General features: G+C 44.3%; 1 protein-coding gene across 1 annotated transcript in view; it reads right to left on the bottom strand.

Moving 5' to 3' along the window:
* dipk1c (divergent protein kinase domain 1C) overlaps positions 1–16,981 on the bottom strand; it is a 74,289-nt gene that overhangs the window by 9,460 nt on the left and 47,848 nt on the right. Inside the window, exons 2-5 of the mRNA XM_030078746.1 lie at positions 16,137–16,340; positions 14,686–14,739; positions 13,102–13,304; positions 9,328–9,652 (exon numbers count right to left, since the gene is read on the bottom strand). Of these exons, the coding sequence (XP_029934606.1) occupies positions 9,328–9,652; positions 13,102–13,304; positions 14,686–14,739; positions 16,137–16,340 (786 nt within the window). The remainder of the gene's footprint in view (positions 1–9,327; positions 9,653–13,101; positions 13,305–14,685; positions 14,740–16,136; positions 16,341–16,981) is intronic.

Below are 16,981 nucleotides of genomic sequence, written 5' to 3'. Positions count from 1 at the left end.
CACCGTTATGCCCTGTGAGGACTGCCGAATCGCAAACAGGAGCATTACTAACCTCCGAGAGGACATTAAACGGCTGTCAGATGAACTCCGGAAAAAAGACTCTCTCCTGTCTGATTTCATGGACACTGCAGCTACGCAATCCAAAATAATTTCCATCATGAACTCATCCGCTGCAGACACCATCCTCTGGGATCCATCTTTGTCCCGCTCCCGGCCCTCCTCCTGTTCAACTCCCAGCGCTAAGGCTCTCTGGTCGGAGGTGGTGTGCGGAGGTAAGAGGGTAAAGTCCCGAGTCACCTCCCCTCCGCAACTCAACCTCACAAACCGCTTCTCCATGCTACCACCCGATGTCACAGTTCACCCTGCTGATGTCCTCATGGCCGAGGCTGATGCTGCTCCGGACGGTGCTTCTGCCGTGACGGTTCCTGCTGTTGCGGCCGTGCCGGTGGCTGCGGGGTCGGCGGCTCTGACGACGGCTAACGTTAGTCCACGTCCAGCCGCTGTGAGTGTGACGGGGGCTCCGCTGTCTCCCGCCGCGGTCACGGCTCCTATTGCGGCGGCGGCGACTGCTGCATTGGCCGTCCCGCCTTCCGCTGCCGCTGCGGGTCCTCCTGGAGCTGGCCGGAGGAAAGGCGGCTCTGCTGGCGCTGTCACCCCTCCACCTGATGCTGGTGCCGACCGGGCGGCTGCCTGGTCCACCGCGAGACAGAAGAACAGCCAGCCGGGCAAATCCTCCGCGAGTGGGCTCCCCTCTCCGCAGCCTGCCGTGGTGCAGCCTCCATCCAGCACCACCTGCTCACGGGCCACCAACAACCACCACCGACCGGCTTCACCTCTGGCCCCCTCCAGCCCCCCTCTCCCCCCCGCTGCTCAGGCTGCTAGCACAGCTAATGCTAGCACCCTTTTCCGTTCTCCACCTCCACAATACATCCTGATAGGTGACTCCATGGTTAGGTCTGTTCCCATCCCAAATGGCATTACATATTCATTCTCTGGCGCAAAAATCCTGGACATACACAATCACATCACATCATCGACCGTCACCCGTCCGCCCACACAGTCATCGTACACTGCGGTGTGAACGATCTCAGGTGCAGACAATCAACCAAACTACACGCTGATTACGAACTGCTGGCAGAGACCATCGAAAGGCTGGGAAAAATTTGCATTTTTTCTGGTTTAATCCCCACCCTTCGACGAGGATCAGAAATGTTCAGCCGCCTCTATAGCGCCAACCAGTGGCTGTCCAATTTCTGTGCAGCATGTGGCTATGGATTCATCAATAACTTTGACTCATTCTGGAAAAAAACTCATCTGTACAGGTACGACAATCTCCATCTTAACAATAAAGGAATCTCTGTTCTAGCCTCTCACCTTTCCAACCATTTCTCCAGCCTTGCCGACTGACGCCATAACACCACTTCTAACGCCACTTTGCAACCAACATTCATCCCAGTCATCGCAAATAATAGGCCACTACACAACCACTGTTCTTTTTCTGTTAAACCTCCCCGCTTTTCCCGTCAAAACTTGATTTATGTTAATATTCAGAACAATAATTCACAGATAACCAGTCCACCTGCAACCCTCACTATGGCACTTTTAAATGTTCGCTCTCTAGCAAACAAGTCTTTTATTATTAATGATCTGATTTTAGATAACAAGATTGATTGTCTCTTTTTAACTGAAACCTGGCTGGGCGCTGATGCACCAGCTGTTCTCACTGAGGCCACCCCACCAAATTTTAATTTTTTATTTTCCAACAGGAGTGGTAAAAGAGGTGGTGGGACTGCAACAATTTTCTCTAACTCTATTTTAACGAAGGAAATTCCACAAAATAATTACACTACATTTGAATATCATGCATTTGTTTTTAGCAGTCCCCCTATTTTATGTATGACAATTTATAGACCACCTAAGCATGCCTCCTCTTTTATCAGTGAATTCTCTGAACTTTTATCAATTATACACTCCTCATATAACAGAGTGATAATAACTGGTGATTTTAACTTACACATAGATAACATTTCAGATCCCATTACTATTGAATTTTTAAATATATTAAACTGTATGGATTTTACGCAACATGTCACACAGCCCACTCACAACAGAGGACACACCCTGGATTTGGTCATAACCTATGGCCTGTCCACTGGTGTGTCCTCTGTTGTCGACCTGGCTGTGTCAGATCACTATTGTGTGTTTTTTAAAGTTGCCAGTTTTATTCAACAGGAGGCCCCGGTGAGAACAGTGAGGAAACGCCATCTTACTCCTGGAGTGGCTGCAAATTTTATTGAGATTTTATATAATACCCCCGCTGAAATTTTACCTGCACCCTGTGATTTTATTGTCGATAATTTTAACACTAAACTGAGGTTAGCCCTCGACTCAGTGGCTCCACTTTTAACTAAAACGATAAAAACTAAATCTACATCCCCCTGGATAAATTCTGAAATTAAGAGTCTGAAAAGAAAGTGCAGGAGTGCTGAAAGGAAGTGGAGGAAAACAAAACTGACAGTACACCATGAAATACTCCGTGAAAAACTCAAAATTTATAATAACGCAGTTAAACAGGCAAGAACTTCCCACTTTTCAAAACTTATCTCAGTTAAAAAGAATGACCATAAATTCCTCTTCTCCACAATTGATCTTTTAATAAACACCGATTTTAAAAAGTCCTCCATGGTACCAACTGATGCTCTATGTGAGGACTTTGCAGACCACTTCAGAAGTAAGATTGATGTCATTAGATCTACTTTTTTATCACACAACAGTGTTGCTTTTAATAGTCCTGAGCCATTGCTTTTACCAGAGGAAACACTGGAACATTTTGTCCTGGTTGATGCACAGATGCTTGGTCGAGTTTTCTCCCGAGTTAACCCAACAACCTGCCTTTTAGATCCAATTCCCACATCACTCTTAAAGACGTTTTATGGATTCTTTGAGTTTGAACTTTTAAATATTGTAAATTGCTCCCTCCAGACAGGTGTCTTCCCCGCTGCCTTTAAAACGGCAGTGGTGAAGCCCCTTCTGAAGAAGAGCAATTTGGACCCTAACATTCTTAATAACTACCGACCTGTATCCAACTTACCCTTTTTAAGTAAAATTTTAGAAAAACTGGTTTTTATCCAATTAAATGATTTTTTAAACAGAAATAATATTTTAGATCAATATCAATCTGGTTTTAGGATGAACCACAGTACCGAGACAGCCCTCCTGAAGATTGTTAATGATCTCAGGTGTAACATGGACTCACAGAAGCTCTCAGTCCTGGTGCTACTGGATCTAAGCGCTGCTTTTGATACAGTAGATCACCACATTCTATTAAACAGACTCAGAAACCTGGTGGGCCTCTCTGGTACTGTTTTTAACTGGTTTTATTCCTATCTCACAGATCGCCGGTTTTTCGTAAGTTTGGATACATGTTCCTCTAGAACCCATGAAATGAAGTGTGGGGTGCCCCAAGGTTCAATTTTAGGTCCAATACTTTTTAATCTCTATATGCTTCCCCTTGGGGACATCATCAGGAGACACGGCATCAATTTTCACAGCTACGCTGACGATACACAGCTCTACATTGCTGTGTCCCCTGATGACACAGGGCCTATTGATACCCTTTTAAATTGTATTTTAGATATAAAGTCATGGATGGCAGAGAACTTCCTACAGCTCAACCAGGACAAAACAGAGGTTTTAGTTATTGGCCCTGAAGGCAAGAGAGAGAAACTTTTACCAAAATTAAAGGATTTTAAACCCGCAAAATGTGTCAAAAATCTGGGCGTCCTTTTCGACTCTGAGCTTGATTTTATTCCACATATTAGAAGTATAACAAAGATAGGATTTTATCATCTTAAGAACATAGCCAGAGTGCGCCCGTTTCTCTCTCTGGCCAGCACAGAGGTGCTAATGCATGCTTTTATCTCTAGTCGTTTAGATTATTGTAATGCCCTGCTTTCTGGTCTCCCCAAAAAGAGTATTTCACACCTTCAGTTACTCCAGAACTCAGCTGCACGTGTTCTGACGAGGACCAGAAAGCGGGCTCATATTACACCAGTTTTAAAGTCACTGCATTGGCTCCCTGTGCGTTTCAGGATTGATTTTAAGGTTCTTTTATTAGTTTTTAAGTGTCTTAACGGCCTTGGGCCTTCTTATCTGTCTGACCTGCTTTTACCCTACCAGCCCTCGCGCACCCTGAGGTCCTCCGGTACCGGTCTTTTAACTGTTCCCAACGTTAGAACAAAAACCCATGGTGAATCTTCATTTTATTATTATGGCCCACGTCTATGGAACAGCCTGCCGGAGAACCTCAGGGCTGCTCAGACTGTTGATGTTTTTAAACGCAGGCTCAAGACCCACCTTTTTAATCTGGCTTTTATCTGATTCTATTTCCACTCTTTTCTGCTGCTTCTATTGTTTTTACTGCTTTTAGTTGCTGATTAATAATTTATTTATTTATTTATTTATTTTTACTTTTTAATACATATTTATGTTGCCTGCATTGTTTTATTGTTTTAATTTTATTGTTTTTAATTTATTATCATTTATTACACTTCATTTTTTATATGTTTATATATATATATATTATTTATTTACTTATTTCTTCTCTATTCCGTTTAGTATTGATTGTATTTTGCTCTGTTATCTTTTAGTTTTTAGCTCCAGTGTTTTCCTCATGGGGGCCCTCCACACCGGGAGCTGTATCTGGCCTGCCTGCGGGGGGTGCCGTCCTGGGGGTTGTCCTGGCCTGGATGGTTGGGGGCCCCGCTCCAGGGCCTTATGGCCGTGGTGTGGGCTCCTATCTGTCTGGGTCGGGGTGGTCTCTGTGGTGGTGCCCCCTGTAGTCGTGGGCTGGGACGCCTCCCGGTGTGGATGGCTCCCAAAGAATGAATGGTGTTTCCTCATCTGGTCCCTCAGTGCTCAGCCATATTTTATTTTATCTTTGGGTTGGGTTGGGGTGGGCTGGGTTGTGGTGAGGTGTATGCCTGGAGTGTATGCATGTGTGAAATATGTTGTACTTGTGTGTGTGTGCGTGTGTGGGGGAGTATGAGGGGGTGGGGGATTAGGGTTGTATGTATTTTAATGTAAAGCACTTTGTGTTGCATTTGTTTTATGTATGAAAGGTGCTATATAAATAAAATTTGATTTGATTTGATGAAAAGTCTCTCTTCAGGTCTTCAGAATGTTAAGCGAAGAGTCAGAGAGAGTTTTGTGTTTGTGGACGCAGTTTGTAAGTCGGTGCCTCTGGTTTCTGAAGCCAGAAGCATCACAGATCGGAGTCTGACAGATGACCTTTCAGGATTATGTGACCTCGGCGGCTCGCTCACGGCAATTTGCCCTGAACGACATCAGGAAAGTCAGACCACATCTGTCTGAACCTGCAGCAAGACTCCTGTTAGAGGTGTGCGATACTGACAAAAAAAAAAAAAAAAATCTATATATATATATCTGTGGGGATTTTGCTGCTAACTACAATTGATGATATTTTGCATCCCTCAAAAATATGTAGAGAAACTGCACCTAAAACTCAAAACGTGGAGTGAAGCTTTGGAATAGCTTACCTGATAATATCAAAGAGAGCAAAAATGTTGCCCATTTAAAAACAATGTTTAAAAATAAGATATTTGATAAATACAAAATAGAAAATGCTGATAACAGCAAATTATCAAAATCATAAAAAAATGTAGATGCCTTATAATTTATTCTTTGAAAAATTTGAGATTTTTGGCCTTTTGTTTAGTGAGTGTTTTGGATACTGGTTGAGTAACAAAAAAAAAAAAAAAGAGTATGTATGTCGGTATGTATGCTTTTTTGTATGACAGCTGGCAAGTACCATATGTATACATGTTCATTCAGGTACACACTTATGCATGTATGTATATGTAAACAGTAAAATTAATATCTTATCTGTGTACAGAAATGAAATTGATTACAAGGCAGCCATAAGCTTTTGCTTCAGCCGAAAACCCTTTTCGACCAGCCGTATTCATTTTCTTTAATTCTTTAATTATGTTTAATTTGTTGTTTGTACCAGCTCGCTCTTGTTAACAGTACATTAGAAGCTGTTGATGATGTTGATAAAAACAACTTATTTAAGTAAAACATCTTAATCCACTTTCCCACTGATTGATTGATCATGTCAGCACTAATAGAGATCACTCACTGACAGAGACGCACCGGGTCTGTGGCTTTACGTTTGACCGGCTTGTGATGCATCTACAACCTCTTGAACTTGTTGACACAGATTTTAATCCCGGCTGCTCTTCCACTTTGTTTTCCTGTGGAAAGGTGCAGTCAGGTTGCGTTTCAGAGCCTGGAGTAAATAGGAATCGTCCCAAACACTCCTACATTATTATTATTATTATTCCCTCTCATTACGCTTGTGCCAACAAAGTGGAAGCCGGTTGTTTCAGCTCTAAAAATAAAGTGCAGCTAATGAGCGCGGTGAAGAGAAACGGATGTCCTTCCCTCCTTCTCTCTGTGTTTACATACTGATGGAAATCGCAGTTTAGATAAAGCAGCGCCTGGAAAATAAACAGAGTGGATGTGGTTGTTTTGCCGGCGTTATCAGATGGTTTTATGGTTTGTGCTGGCTCACGCCGTCATTAATTCAGCGGCGTGTCGGACGTCGGCTGGGCGCCAACGCTCACACACACACACACACAGCTGCAACTGAAGCTGCTTTGTCGCTGACGGTCGGGGCTCTTGTACAACAGCAGCCTCATACTGATGATGACTGGAAAATGGGCTGTTGACAGAATCGGAGGCCAAGAGCGAATCCCAAGTCCAGGTTTGTTAAGAGAGCTCCAACAAAACGCAATTAAGTCAAAGCAGCCGGAGCCTCATTACTGCTCTGACGGCATCAGCCTGTAAAAGTGCAGCCGTGGAACAATAATAAAGCACCAAATAGCGAGAAACTACTCACTGATTGTCATGCCAGCGTCGTAAAACTGCAAATATAAGACAAGAAATCCCATAATATTCACCACCAAGGCAGAAACATCTTGAAGCAGACACAGTGCCGCAGCAACAGGATGAATTATCCATCAGGCCCGTGTTTATTTCACTAGAGATTCCTGGGTGATCACAGGTATTGATTCCAGCTCTGTGGCCCCGTGTCAGTGGACTCTCACAGCTTTCACACAAATGTGTTGAATGAATAATTTCAAGTTAGTAATGGTAAAACTTTGGCATTTTGATTTGCCGTAAAGGAATACTCCAACGTTTTGGGAAAAATCCCCTCTTTTCTGACTTACCCAGACTGAGACAAGGGGCTCTGAGCTCCTGGTCTGCAGAGCTGCTGCAGGTGGACTCCAGGTGTGTCCAAGTCCAACTGCTGCTGTTTTAATGCTGGACAAAAAGTCTGTCTGCTCCAGGCTCCTGGCTCTAAAGCCTTGTCCTGAGTCTCTTCATGAATCCTGGCTGTGTTTTGGGCGTAACATGCAGTAAACCAATCAGAGTGCCGTCTCCCATCCCCTTTAACAGCCAGGTGTGTCCCACTAATGGAGGATTCTCCAGGTAAGAAGGAAGGAGACGGAGTGAAAGCTCCTGAGCAGATCATCTACCTGCGTCCAGACACGCCCGTGGAGCTCAGATGGACACAAGAGACTTTGCTGTTTCCAAAACGTGGAAATGACGACTGAGCCGCTGAGCGTTTTATGTTAGCTTAGCATAAAGGCTTGAAGTCTATGCGAGTCGTTAGCCCGGCTCCATCAAAGTGAAAAATAAACCTTCCAGCAGCTCTGAAGCTTTGGATTATGTGCAGTTGAAATACACATCTTTTTTTTTTGTTTTTTTTTTCTAAAAACAGAGTGATTTCAGGAGATGTTAGATACTTATATGATGATCCTGAAGAAAATTAACTTTAAAGTCTTTCTTAAAACCACTCTCATTTTTGTTTTTTTAATCCCAAGCACTACCCATAGGAGCTGAACCACTGGACGAGGTGAAAGTGGTTTCCAACATTTTGCCCAAAATGTTGGAGTATTCCTTTAAAATTAAAGGTTTATTCCCTGTTTTTTTTTTGTCAGAAAGCAGCAGTTTAGCCTCTCTAGCTGAAAAATCACAGAAAAAACTCACGTAGTTTAGAATCTGGAGGCTCGATCATTTTTTCCCTTCTGTCTTCTTTTTTTTCCTCCAAAGTTTTTCTCCTCTCGGCCTGTTTTGAGCTCTTGGCTCTTTTGGGCAGTAGCATGAATAATTTTTTGTTATTACATGACATGAATGTGAATCTCACTTTTGAGAAACACTGAAGTAACGGCCAGAAAAGGCAGATGGTGAAATAATGGTAGTTATTGGTATCGATCAATGACCTTATTAACCTCATCATGGTCACTGTGAGCTTCAGGCAGTCAAATCCTGTCCTGTGGCTCCTTCATCATAACTCAGTAACTTAATAACCTGCCAAACGCCCAGCGAGCAAACTCAGAGCGTGAAGTTTGAAGGAGAGTCCACGTCTTGTTTGTGCACGTGCGCGTGCACGTGTACGTGGCCTAGCATACATTAGACAGAGGAACGACCTTCCTGCTGCAGCGCCGCTCCTCATCCTCCACTGAAGACTGCAAACTCATCTCCTCAAGAAAAAGCCTCACGTCCTCCTCATCCCTCCATCCCTCCATCCCTCCATCCCTTCATCCCTCCATCCGCTCAGCGGCCTCTCCGCTCTGCTCAGCCTCATCACTTTATTTAAAATAAAGGATCCTGTCTTTGTGCTCTTGTCTTTGCTCTTATTGCTTTTATTTTCTGTGGTGAGGAATATTAGAAGACCAATGACAGCCCTGGTGTGTTTTAATTTTATTTTTATTAATGATGTTTTTATTATATATTAATCATATATTTTTACTTTTGGTTGCTTTAATTTTCGAAGAAGCATTTTCTACTCCAGCCCAGTATCAAGGCAAAGCGTGTAATAGACCTGCCGGTCCACCAGAGGGCAGCGTGTCAGTGTCACGTTTTGTGTCGCCGAGCCGCAAAAAAAAAACATGGTTTTATGAAAGAGCAGGAACGTGACGAAGAGAAAAGGTCAGCACGGGGGGCGGAGACGTCAGATCCACAACCGAGCAGAACCAGAGTTCATTTTTAATGTGTTTGCAGGTGTTAGCTTAACCTCAATTTTACCAAGTATTTCAACTAACAAGCTGACAAGCCAATGTTCATGTGCAAACGTTACTGTGACCTGCTAGCTGCCAGCTGCTGCATGTCGCCGTGACGCCTCGGCGATGCAAAACGTCACACTGACACGTTTTCCTCTGCGGGTCTGTCACACACCTGGGCACGATGTCAGGTGTCTGACCCTAACCCTAACCCTAACTCCTCCATATCCCAGCTCACCGTCAGGTCCTTCCTGATGGCGAAGTTCTCCGGTTTGATGTCGCAGAGGTGCAGCCTGTGGGTGAAGTCGTTGTCGAAGTGCCACACCATGTCGAGGAAGCTCAGCGCGATGCGGTGCACCATCTCCCTGGCGGTCCACCGCCGGCGAGCCCCGCCCGCCGTGAAGGGCCCGCGGGCCGGACCCTGCAGCCCCGGGACGGCCACCTCGTCCAGGGAGAAGATGTTCTGGTCCCAGGCGTGGCCGGCCGACAGGTACTCCACGGCGTAGAAATGACCGCAGGAGCCCAGCACCTTGGCCACGTGGGTGCTGAGGTCCTGCAGGACTCTGGAGGACAGAGCAGGGGGGAGGAGGGATCAGCTGAGCAGCAGAATACACACATTCAGCATCAGTTAGCATACCTGTGTGTGCAGCTGTGTGGCTCCAGAACAGGTGAGCAGAGGAAACCGGTGGTCAGGCACCTTCTTCCAACCCGGGTGCCAAATCAGTGCTTATTGTTTTGTACTTTTTAGAGGTAATCATTTTTATTGTCGGGGCTGTTTTACAAAGTGCAGTGTACAGGTCTCTTACTTTTTTTTTTTTTTTTTTTTTTTTTACATTAACCTTCGATATATGAAATATATTTTCACCAGGGAAAGATCAGAGACATGCAGAGAACATGTTTCATGGCCATGGATATAAAGAGATGAGAATGCATTTCACAACGACCAGCGTCAAATCAGGACTTCAAACGAGGCTCTAAAAGCTGCTGTGCTTTTCATTCTAACATTTACATTATTTTTTTTTTTTTAAAGCAATCATGTAGATTACCAATATGTGATCAGTTTATCCAAATAACACCTGTTTGGAAATTTGAAAATGTACAAAATACGCACACTCGCTGTTGTTTACAAAATAAAATCATTATTCACAAGTAACTCGCTGAATACATTTGAAGAATTTTAACTTCAGCATGAAAATAGTTAGTTAGTAGGTGATTTTAAATGCAGCCTGTGTCTGACATGTTTGGTTGAGCTTGACAGTGAAGCCACATGGACTGAAATCAGTGCAAACTCTGTTTTGAGGTCACATAGACATAGCATAGACGCAGCGGCTACAGCTCTCCACTCTCGGTGCCGTATTATATGTTCTTGTATGTGTGAACGGTTGTGTTTTTAGCTGAAAACACCACCTTATGTTGGGCAATGTACGCGTACAGTCCTCAGGACCTTTTGAGCTTGGGATTACGCTGCGAAATACCAATTTCACCGGACTTTCATCGCTACCAGGACATTCCGGAGGACACCAAAACAAAACAAAAGCGAGGCTGCAGGGCCGGTGCGTTAGCACGGCTGAAAAGACAACCCTAACCCTTCAAGCCGCCGCCTCCCAGCATTTTCCAACGCCAGGTCCATAACTAACAAAATCGACAAACTGCACCGCCTGCACATCGCATCCAACAAGTGTTTCTGTGACTGTTGCATTTTTCTGATATCAGAGACTTGGCTATTCAACTAGCAGGTTGCACGATGCTTTCTATTCTGCCCTGCACCCAAAGTACTGAGCCCTAATTTCGTTGCATTATTATACTGTATATGATTGTGCAATGACAATAAAGATCTATCTATCTATATATCTACTTGGTGAAAAGGCTCCTCGTGGTCACAGATGAACTCAAACAGGGGAACACAGAAGCGTTGACTGCTGGGACTGTTGACCTCAAATCGTTCCCATCCTCGCTTCTCTGTCCTGATTCAGTCGGTGCCTAAAAGCCCCGCCCCTCAGTCGCCGGCAGCAACAGCCGCGGTGCGTTTCCAAGCAACACCGCAGCATCGCCTTGCTGCTTCTGTCTTTCCACTTCCAGCTCAACGTCTAATAAAGGATCTCTGAGCCTTCCACTTGTTTTTAAGGTCTTTGTGATTTAATGACAAGGACAGCCAGCTAAGTACTCAGTTATGTCCATACAGTGAATGGCAGCCGCTCTCTGCTTTTATGCCCACCAACCGCAAATACAGAGACAACGCTGTAAATGTTTGGGGTTTATAAGGTCAATAACAGACAAAATAATAGAGAAAATGTCTGAAGAACTGTTTCTAGTGTGCAGTAAGTGAAGTTTTTGCTGCCTCTGTGGCACAAAATAACATCATCATATCTCTGCAGTGCGTGTCTTCATCAATACAAAAAAATAAAGCGTTCTTGGCGTTCTGGCTCTCCAAACTCACTTTCTGACCTGTTTCACAATAAAAGCTCAATACTCTGGTATGTCTGATCCCTCGGTGATGGGAGGGCAGCACGACTCGTGTTGTGAAAGGCCTCAGAGCCTTGTTCTCACATCGAAGCAGGTTTTTCAGCAGCGTGGAGATGTGTTCGCTGTTTCTGTTGCATCTCCAGCTTCCTCCTCATTTCTCTGTATCTCTCTCTCTCTCTCTCTCTCTCTCTCTCTCTCTCTCTCTCTCTCTCTGCTACCTCCCCTTCTCACTTTATCTCTGACACATGCACACACTCACACTTTTTTCTTTCTTTCTATTTTTTTTTTTTAATTCCCCAGCTCCATTTGTCAGTGTGGCTCTGCAGGCGTCCAGATAAGCAGACAACAAGGGTCACCTCCCCTCGCCCGCTTTATTTTTGGCTCAGTGTCTGAGGCCTCTGTCTGGTCATCCGGACTGGAAATAAACTCACACCACTGCGGTTTTGCCCTGCCGTCGTGAAGGGCATTATTATGGGATGCAGTGCCATTCTGTAGCGTCAGAAGGTCAGGTGTTGTTTTATGCCAGTTTGGGAGAAAACTCATGGAGCTCATTTTCATGACGGGAAGGAGCCGACAGGTCAAACTTGGAGGATTTATTCCGTTTGTATGGAGAGGCAGAAAAACCTGAACTATCCCTTTAAGGCTCCCAAAGGCTTTTATTTTGGCACCGAGAACCTCATCAGGCTACTTTTCCAAAGAGAGTACTTATGAAAGACAACCTGTTGAGGGATTCCTGCCCTCCGCTTATAAACTGAAGGAGTTTTACTCGACTTTCCATGACTGAGACCGAACCTTACTCCAAATCACTTTTTAAATTATTTTGCCGTGCCGGACAAATTTCAGGAAAATCAGGAAAGTTTTCCTCCCATCCCATCAGGATCATCATCTGGAAACTCGGTCACACTCGGTGTTCTCTTCGCCTCGACGCTTCGATAAAATCAAACCTGTTTAATATCATCAGAAGTGTTTAGTCGAGTTCAACAAACGCTGTCAACAACCAATAGGAGCGCTCCGTCCAGCACCAAACAGGAAACAGCAAACCGACAGGGAACTCTGGGGAGTGATAACTTTTTTTTTTTCCCTAGGATGGCGAAGGTATAGACTAACTGACTTACTTACAGTTATCCTCTAGGCGCAAGAATGTGAAAAAGTCTCGGTGAACAAGTCCTTTGTGTGTGTGTGTGTGTGTGTGTTTAAGTGTGTGTGTAACGCCATCCTCCGGCTCTCACGTGATGCAGCTACATCCCATAATAACCAGGACTGTTTTTAGACTGCGCACATCGGTAGTCAACATACCTTCACACACAGAGACACACACTCATAATTCAGCCCCTCCAGATTACCTGATTCCTATAATAATTCCTATAATATTCCTGTGATATTTGTCATTCAGTCTCAAAAGGAATCCATTTTCTGGAATAAAAAAAAAAAAACACCTTTTAAAATTATGATATCCCAGAACCCCCAGCTCCTCCTCCTCCACCTCTCCCAGCCCTCCTCCTCCTCTCCCAGCCCTCCTCCTCCTCCTCCTCCTTGTCACCGGTCTCACCTGAGGAAGGTGTACTCCTCCTGCTGCAGGAGGGACCAGAGGGAGGCCAGCTCTGCTCGGGAGTAAGCCTTGTCTCGGTTTCTCAGTTTGCTGCCCCACAGTTTGGCCAGGGAGCCGTTCCCCGCCCCTCCTCCTCCTCCTCCTCCTCCTCCTCCTCCCTCCTCGTCCTCCTCCTCCTCGGCCAGCCCCAGAGAGTTACGCACCTCAGATCAGATTAAAAAAAACAATAAAAAATAAGGCAGATTGTAAACTGATGCTCATTGATTTGAGATGAAGCAGAGCTGCTGTGGCTCAAACTGTCAGATTAAAAGTGTCAGATTATTCTCATATAATCCCTGGCCTGGCATGCACACACTGACAAACAACGGTGCTAACTGGAACTGAGGCGGTTCTTTGGAGTGATGCCGAAGAACCATTTTTGGTTTCACAAAGAACCTTTTATCAAGAGGTTCTTTGAAGAACCATTTATGTAGATCGTGGTTCTCAAACTTTTTAAAATAATAACCAGTGCAAAAAAAAAAAAAAAAAGAAATATAGAAAACGATATAAAGAGATACAATAGAGCTCCATTATGCGTCATCATGCATGAGTTCTATTACGTATTATTCTATATTTTTTAAACAAAAAATTTAGAAAAAAAATCTCCATTCCGCCCTGCAGTACTCCAATGTACCCCTAGGGGTATGTGCACCCCCATTTGAGAACCACTGGTGTAGATGGTTCTTTAAAGAACCCCCAAAGGAGCCTCAAAGAACCAACAAAAAAATTGTTCATTTATAAGCTATAAATGGTTCTTTATATAACTTTGGCAAAAATAGGTTCTTTAAAGAACCATTTTAGAGCCATTTTAGAGAGTAAAGACGTTTTAAATCAGGTGATTGTGGGCAGGTTGAAAACCAAGAACCTTTAGTACCACAGAAAGTGTGTGTGTGTTTCAGACTAACAAGCAAGAACTTACAAGTCAATAATCCAGTAATTTAGGATTTTATCCGCCTCCCGCCTCCTTGTTGCTGCAGTAACTGATTCAGCCTCTGCTTGCTCATGACTTTGTCTTTACGCCGGTTTTATCTTTTACAGTGTGCTTTAGAGGTTTATTAAAGGTCTTATTGTAGCAAATCGACTGAGAATTTAAATGTTGGAATTAGAAAACATTCCTACATCTGCACTCTGAATTTTAATTGACAGGAAACGCTAAAGTCTTTATTTGAGTGACTGGAACAGAAGCCGTGAGTCTTTTTCATGTCTGAGCCTCATTTTATGCTGCAGACCTCGTTTCAGAAGTCATCTTCCCTTTGATTCCCACTCAGGCGTGTCTGATCACTTTTATTACAAGATAACGGATTGGATTAGTCAAAATGGACGAGTGACAGCACCGCACTTTTAGGTTTTTGTTCTCACGGAGGGAACGTCTCCCCAGGCTCCATTAAAAAGACCTGGCGAGGAAATGTTCCCTTATCCAGCAGCAGACGAGTTGTGGGCATCATCATCTACCTGAGACGAGGTTTCACAGGAACGTTCAGCGCAGAAATCACTCGTCAGCTCAGTGTTTGTACCTGAACATCGGCTCCTCTGGGCTTTACTTACTTCCAGAGTGGCGTAGAAAACCACGTCGAGGGGCGAGAGGTCCTCTGCCGTGTCCTGGAGGGTGAGCAGAGTAAATCATTTTTAAAAATGCAGAATTCACTTTGACTGGGTGAGAAGTCGACCCTCCTGGCTGAACGAAGGTTAAAAACAGGTTGGGTACAGAGCGCAGCAGCTTCATCAGGCGGGTTCAATTAGAGCTAAAAATTAATAGACAAAGAAACAAACAAGCACAGTGCTGCATGAAAGGATGAGGAGTAATTAGGCGGGTTAGAGAGGAGAGGCACGCAGAGCTGAGGATGCTGGTAAAGCAGAAAATACACTTTAGTGAGGAAACGCTCAATTCTGAGCTGATACTCAAACCAGAGAACCACCAGGAGTCAAAGAGTCTGAATTAGCTGTAACGTTAAATATTATCACAGTTCACTAAAACTGTCATTCAGTGGCAAACTCAATTATTCTGATTAAGAATAAACAATAAAACGGATGGATTTCATTTTTCAAACAGTCAGCATCATAGATCATAAAACATGACAGGCAGAATGAGCAGGATTTGTCGCTCTGGTTTGTAAACGTCATTCAAAGCCGGCCGCTCCTCCCTGGCTAGCTTAACTGCTGGCAGCCAGTTTTTGTTTCCTAGGATGGTGACGGAATGAAACGTCCGGCCAAAATGTAATGTTGCTGTCACTGCTAGCGGCTCACAGTCATGATGGAGAGGGTTAGTTTTGTATGAATCTATACTTTTTTTTTTTTTTTTTTTTTTTTTTTTAGTAAAATCCTCCTCATTCTGCCTTTTTAAAAACATCAACTTAATAAAAAGAAGCTCATCGCACAAACAAAACACAAGCATCATCAAAACAAGATGACATCGCTGTAAAGACCCACGGGAAATGGACTCTTACTGTGCTGATTTGATGTATTTCCTGTTGAAACAGGAAGTCTGGGCGGGACACAGAGCACACACTCCAAAAAGTCAAAAACTTACCGAGATTATTTGTCTTATTTCAAGTAAAAATTTTTACTTGTTCACTTGTGTCACAAGTAAAAATTTGCTTGTTCCGTTGGCAAAAATTTGTTTCTTGTTTCAAGCAAATTTTCACTTGTTTCAAGTAAATTTTCACTTGAAACAGGTGAAAATTGTCCAAAGACAAGTTATTTCTGAGCTGATCATGTCTTATTTTAAGTGTAATGAGATATTTTGACTAGAAATAAGTCATTTTTACTTGAAATAAGACAAATAATCTTGGTGAGATTTTGACTTTTTGCAGTGCACCAACTGGATTTCAGTTTGGGAGAGGGGCGCACTTTTATTTTGAAGGGATGAGAGAGGATGTTTAAAGATTTGTGAAGGTTTTATTGGCTGAAACTCTGATTTACAGCCACTGGAGCAGGATGCTGAGGAGATCTGTTAGGTGTTACTGGGTGTGTTGAATATTCATATTTTCCCACGTCACCTGGTAGTCCAGGATCCCCAGCGGCTCGTAGGAGGAGAAGTTCTCCAGTTTGGACTTGAGGATGATGGGTTGGCCTCTCCAGCGAGCCTCGATCACCTTCTTGCCGTTCTCGTAGTAAAGGCAGCGCTGGTACTCGACCAGGCCGAGGACGCACAGGTCGTCACACATGTCGCCCGTCACCGAGCCCTCGCCGTACTCCGAGCACTGCGGGCGACACACACATTTCCACAAAGTTCATGAATCAGACCCACGGGTCGATAAAGAGACCAAACCAAACGTGACCCTGAGCTCGTCCGACGGGGCGTGATGTGCTCTCCTGACCGTCACACAGATCTGACCCTCGGCTGCACTTTCTCTTCCTCCATCCTGACGTTTATCCCCCTCTCCGCCTCCGTCCGTCTCTTTCCATCTGTCTTTATCTGAGAGCGCTTATCCGATGTGAAGGAGGCGTCACACACCTCAGCGAGCGCAGGAATGAACACACACACACACACACACACACACACACATCACTGAAGCCCTCTTGGCTCCCTGTGCTTTTCTCACACAGCAACACACTCCCAACCTCTGAGTCCCAGACTCACAAAAAGCCGCCTTTCAACCCTCTCACACACACTACTTCCCCCAAACACACACACACACACACACACACACACACACACACACCTCTTTCCCCATTACACACTCACACATGAAGCTAAAACACTAACACACTACTTCCCCTAAACACACACGCTCGTCCATGTTTCACCCCAAAAGACACACACACTCCACAAACCCCTTATTCAAACCCATGACACACACACATACACACACACACACACACACACACACACACACACCCT

The sequence above is a fragment of the Myripristis murdjan genome, chromosome 20 (assembly GCF_902150065.1).
Source record: "Myripristis murdjan chromosome 20, fMyrMur1.1, whole genome shotgun sequence".
NCBI lineage: Eukaryota > Metazoa > Chordata > Actinopteri > Holocentriformes > Holocentridae > Myripristis > Myripristis murdjan.
The sequence above is the reverse complement of the archived record's forward strand: the minus strand, read 5'-3'. Positions and strand labels throughout refer to the sequence as shown.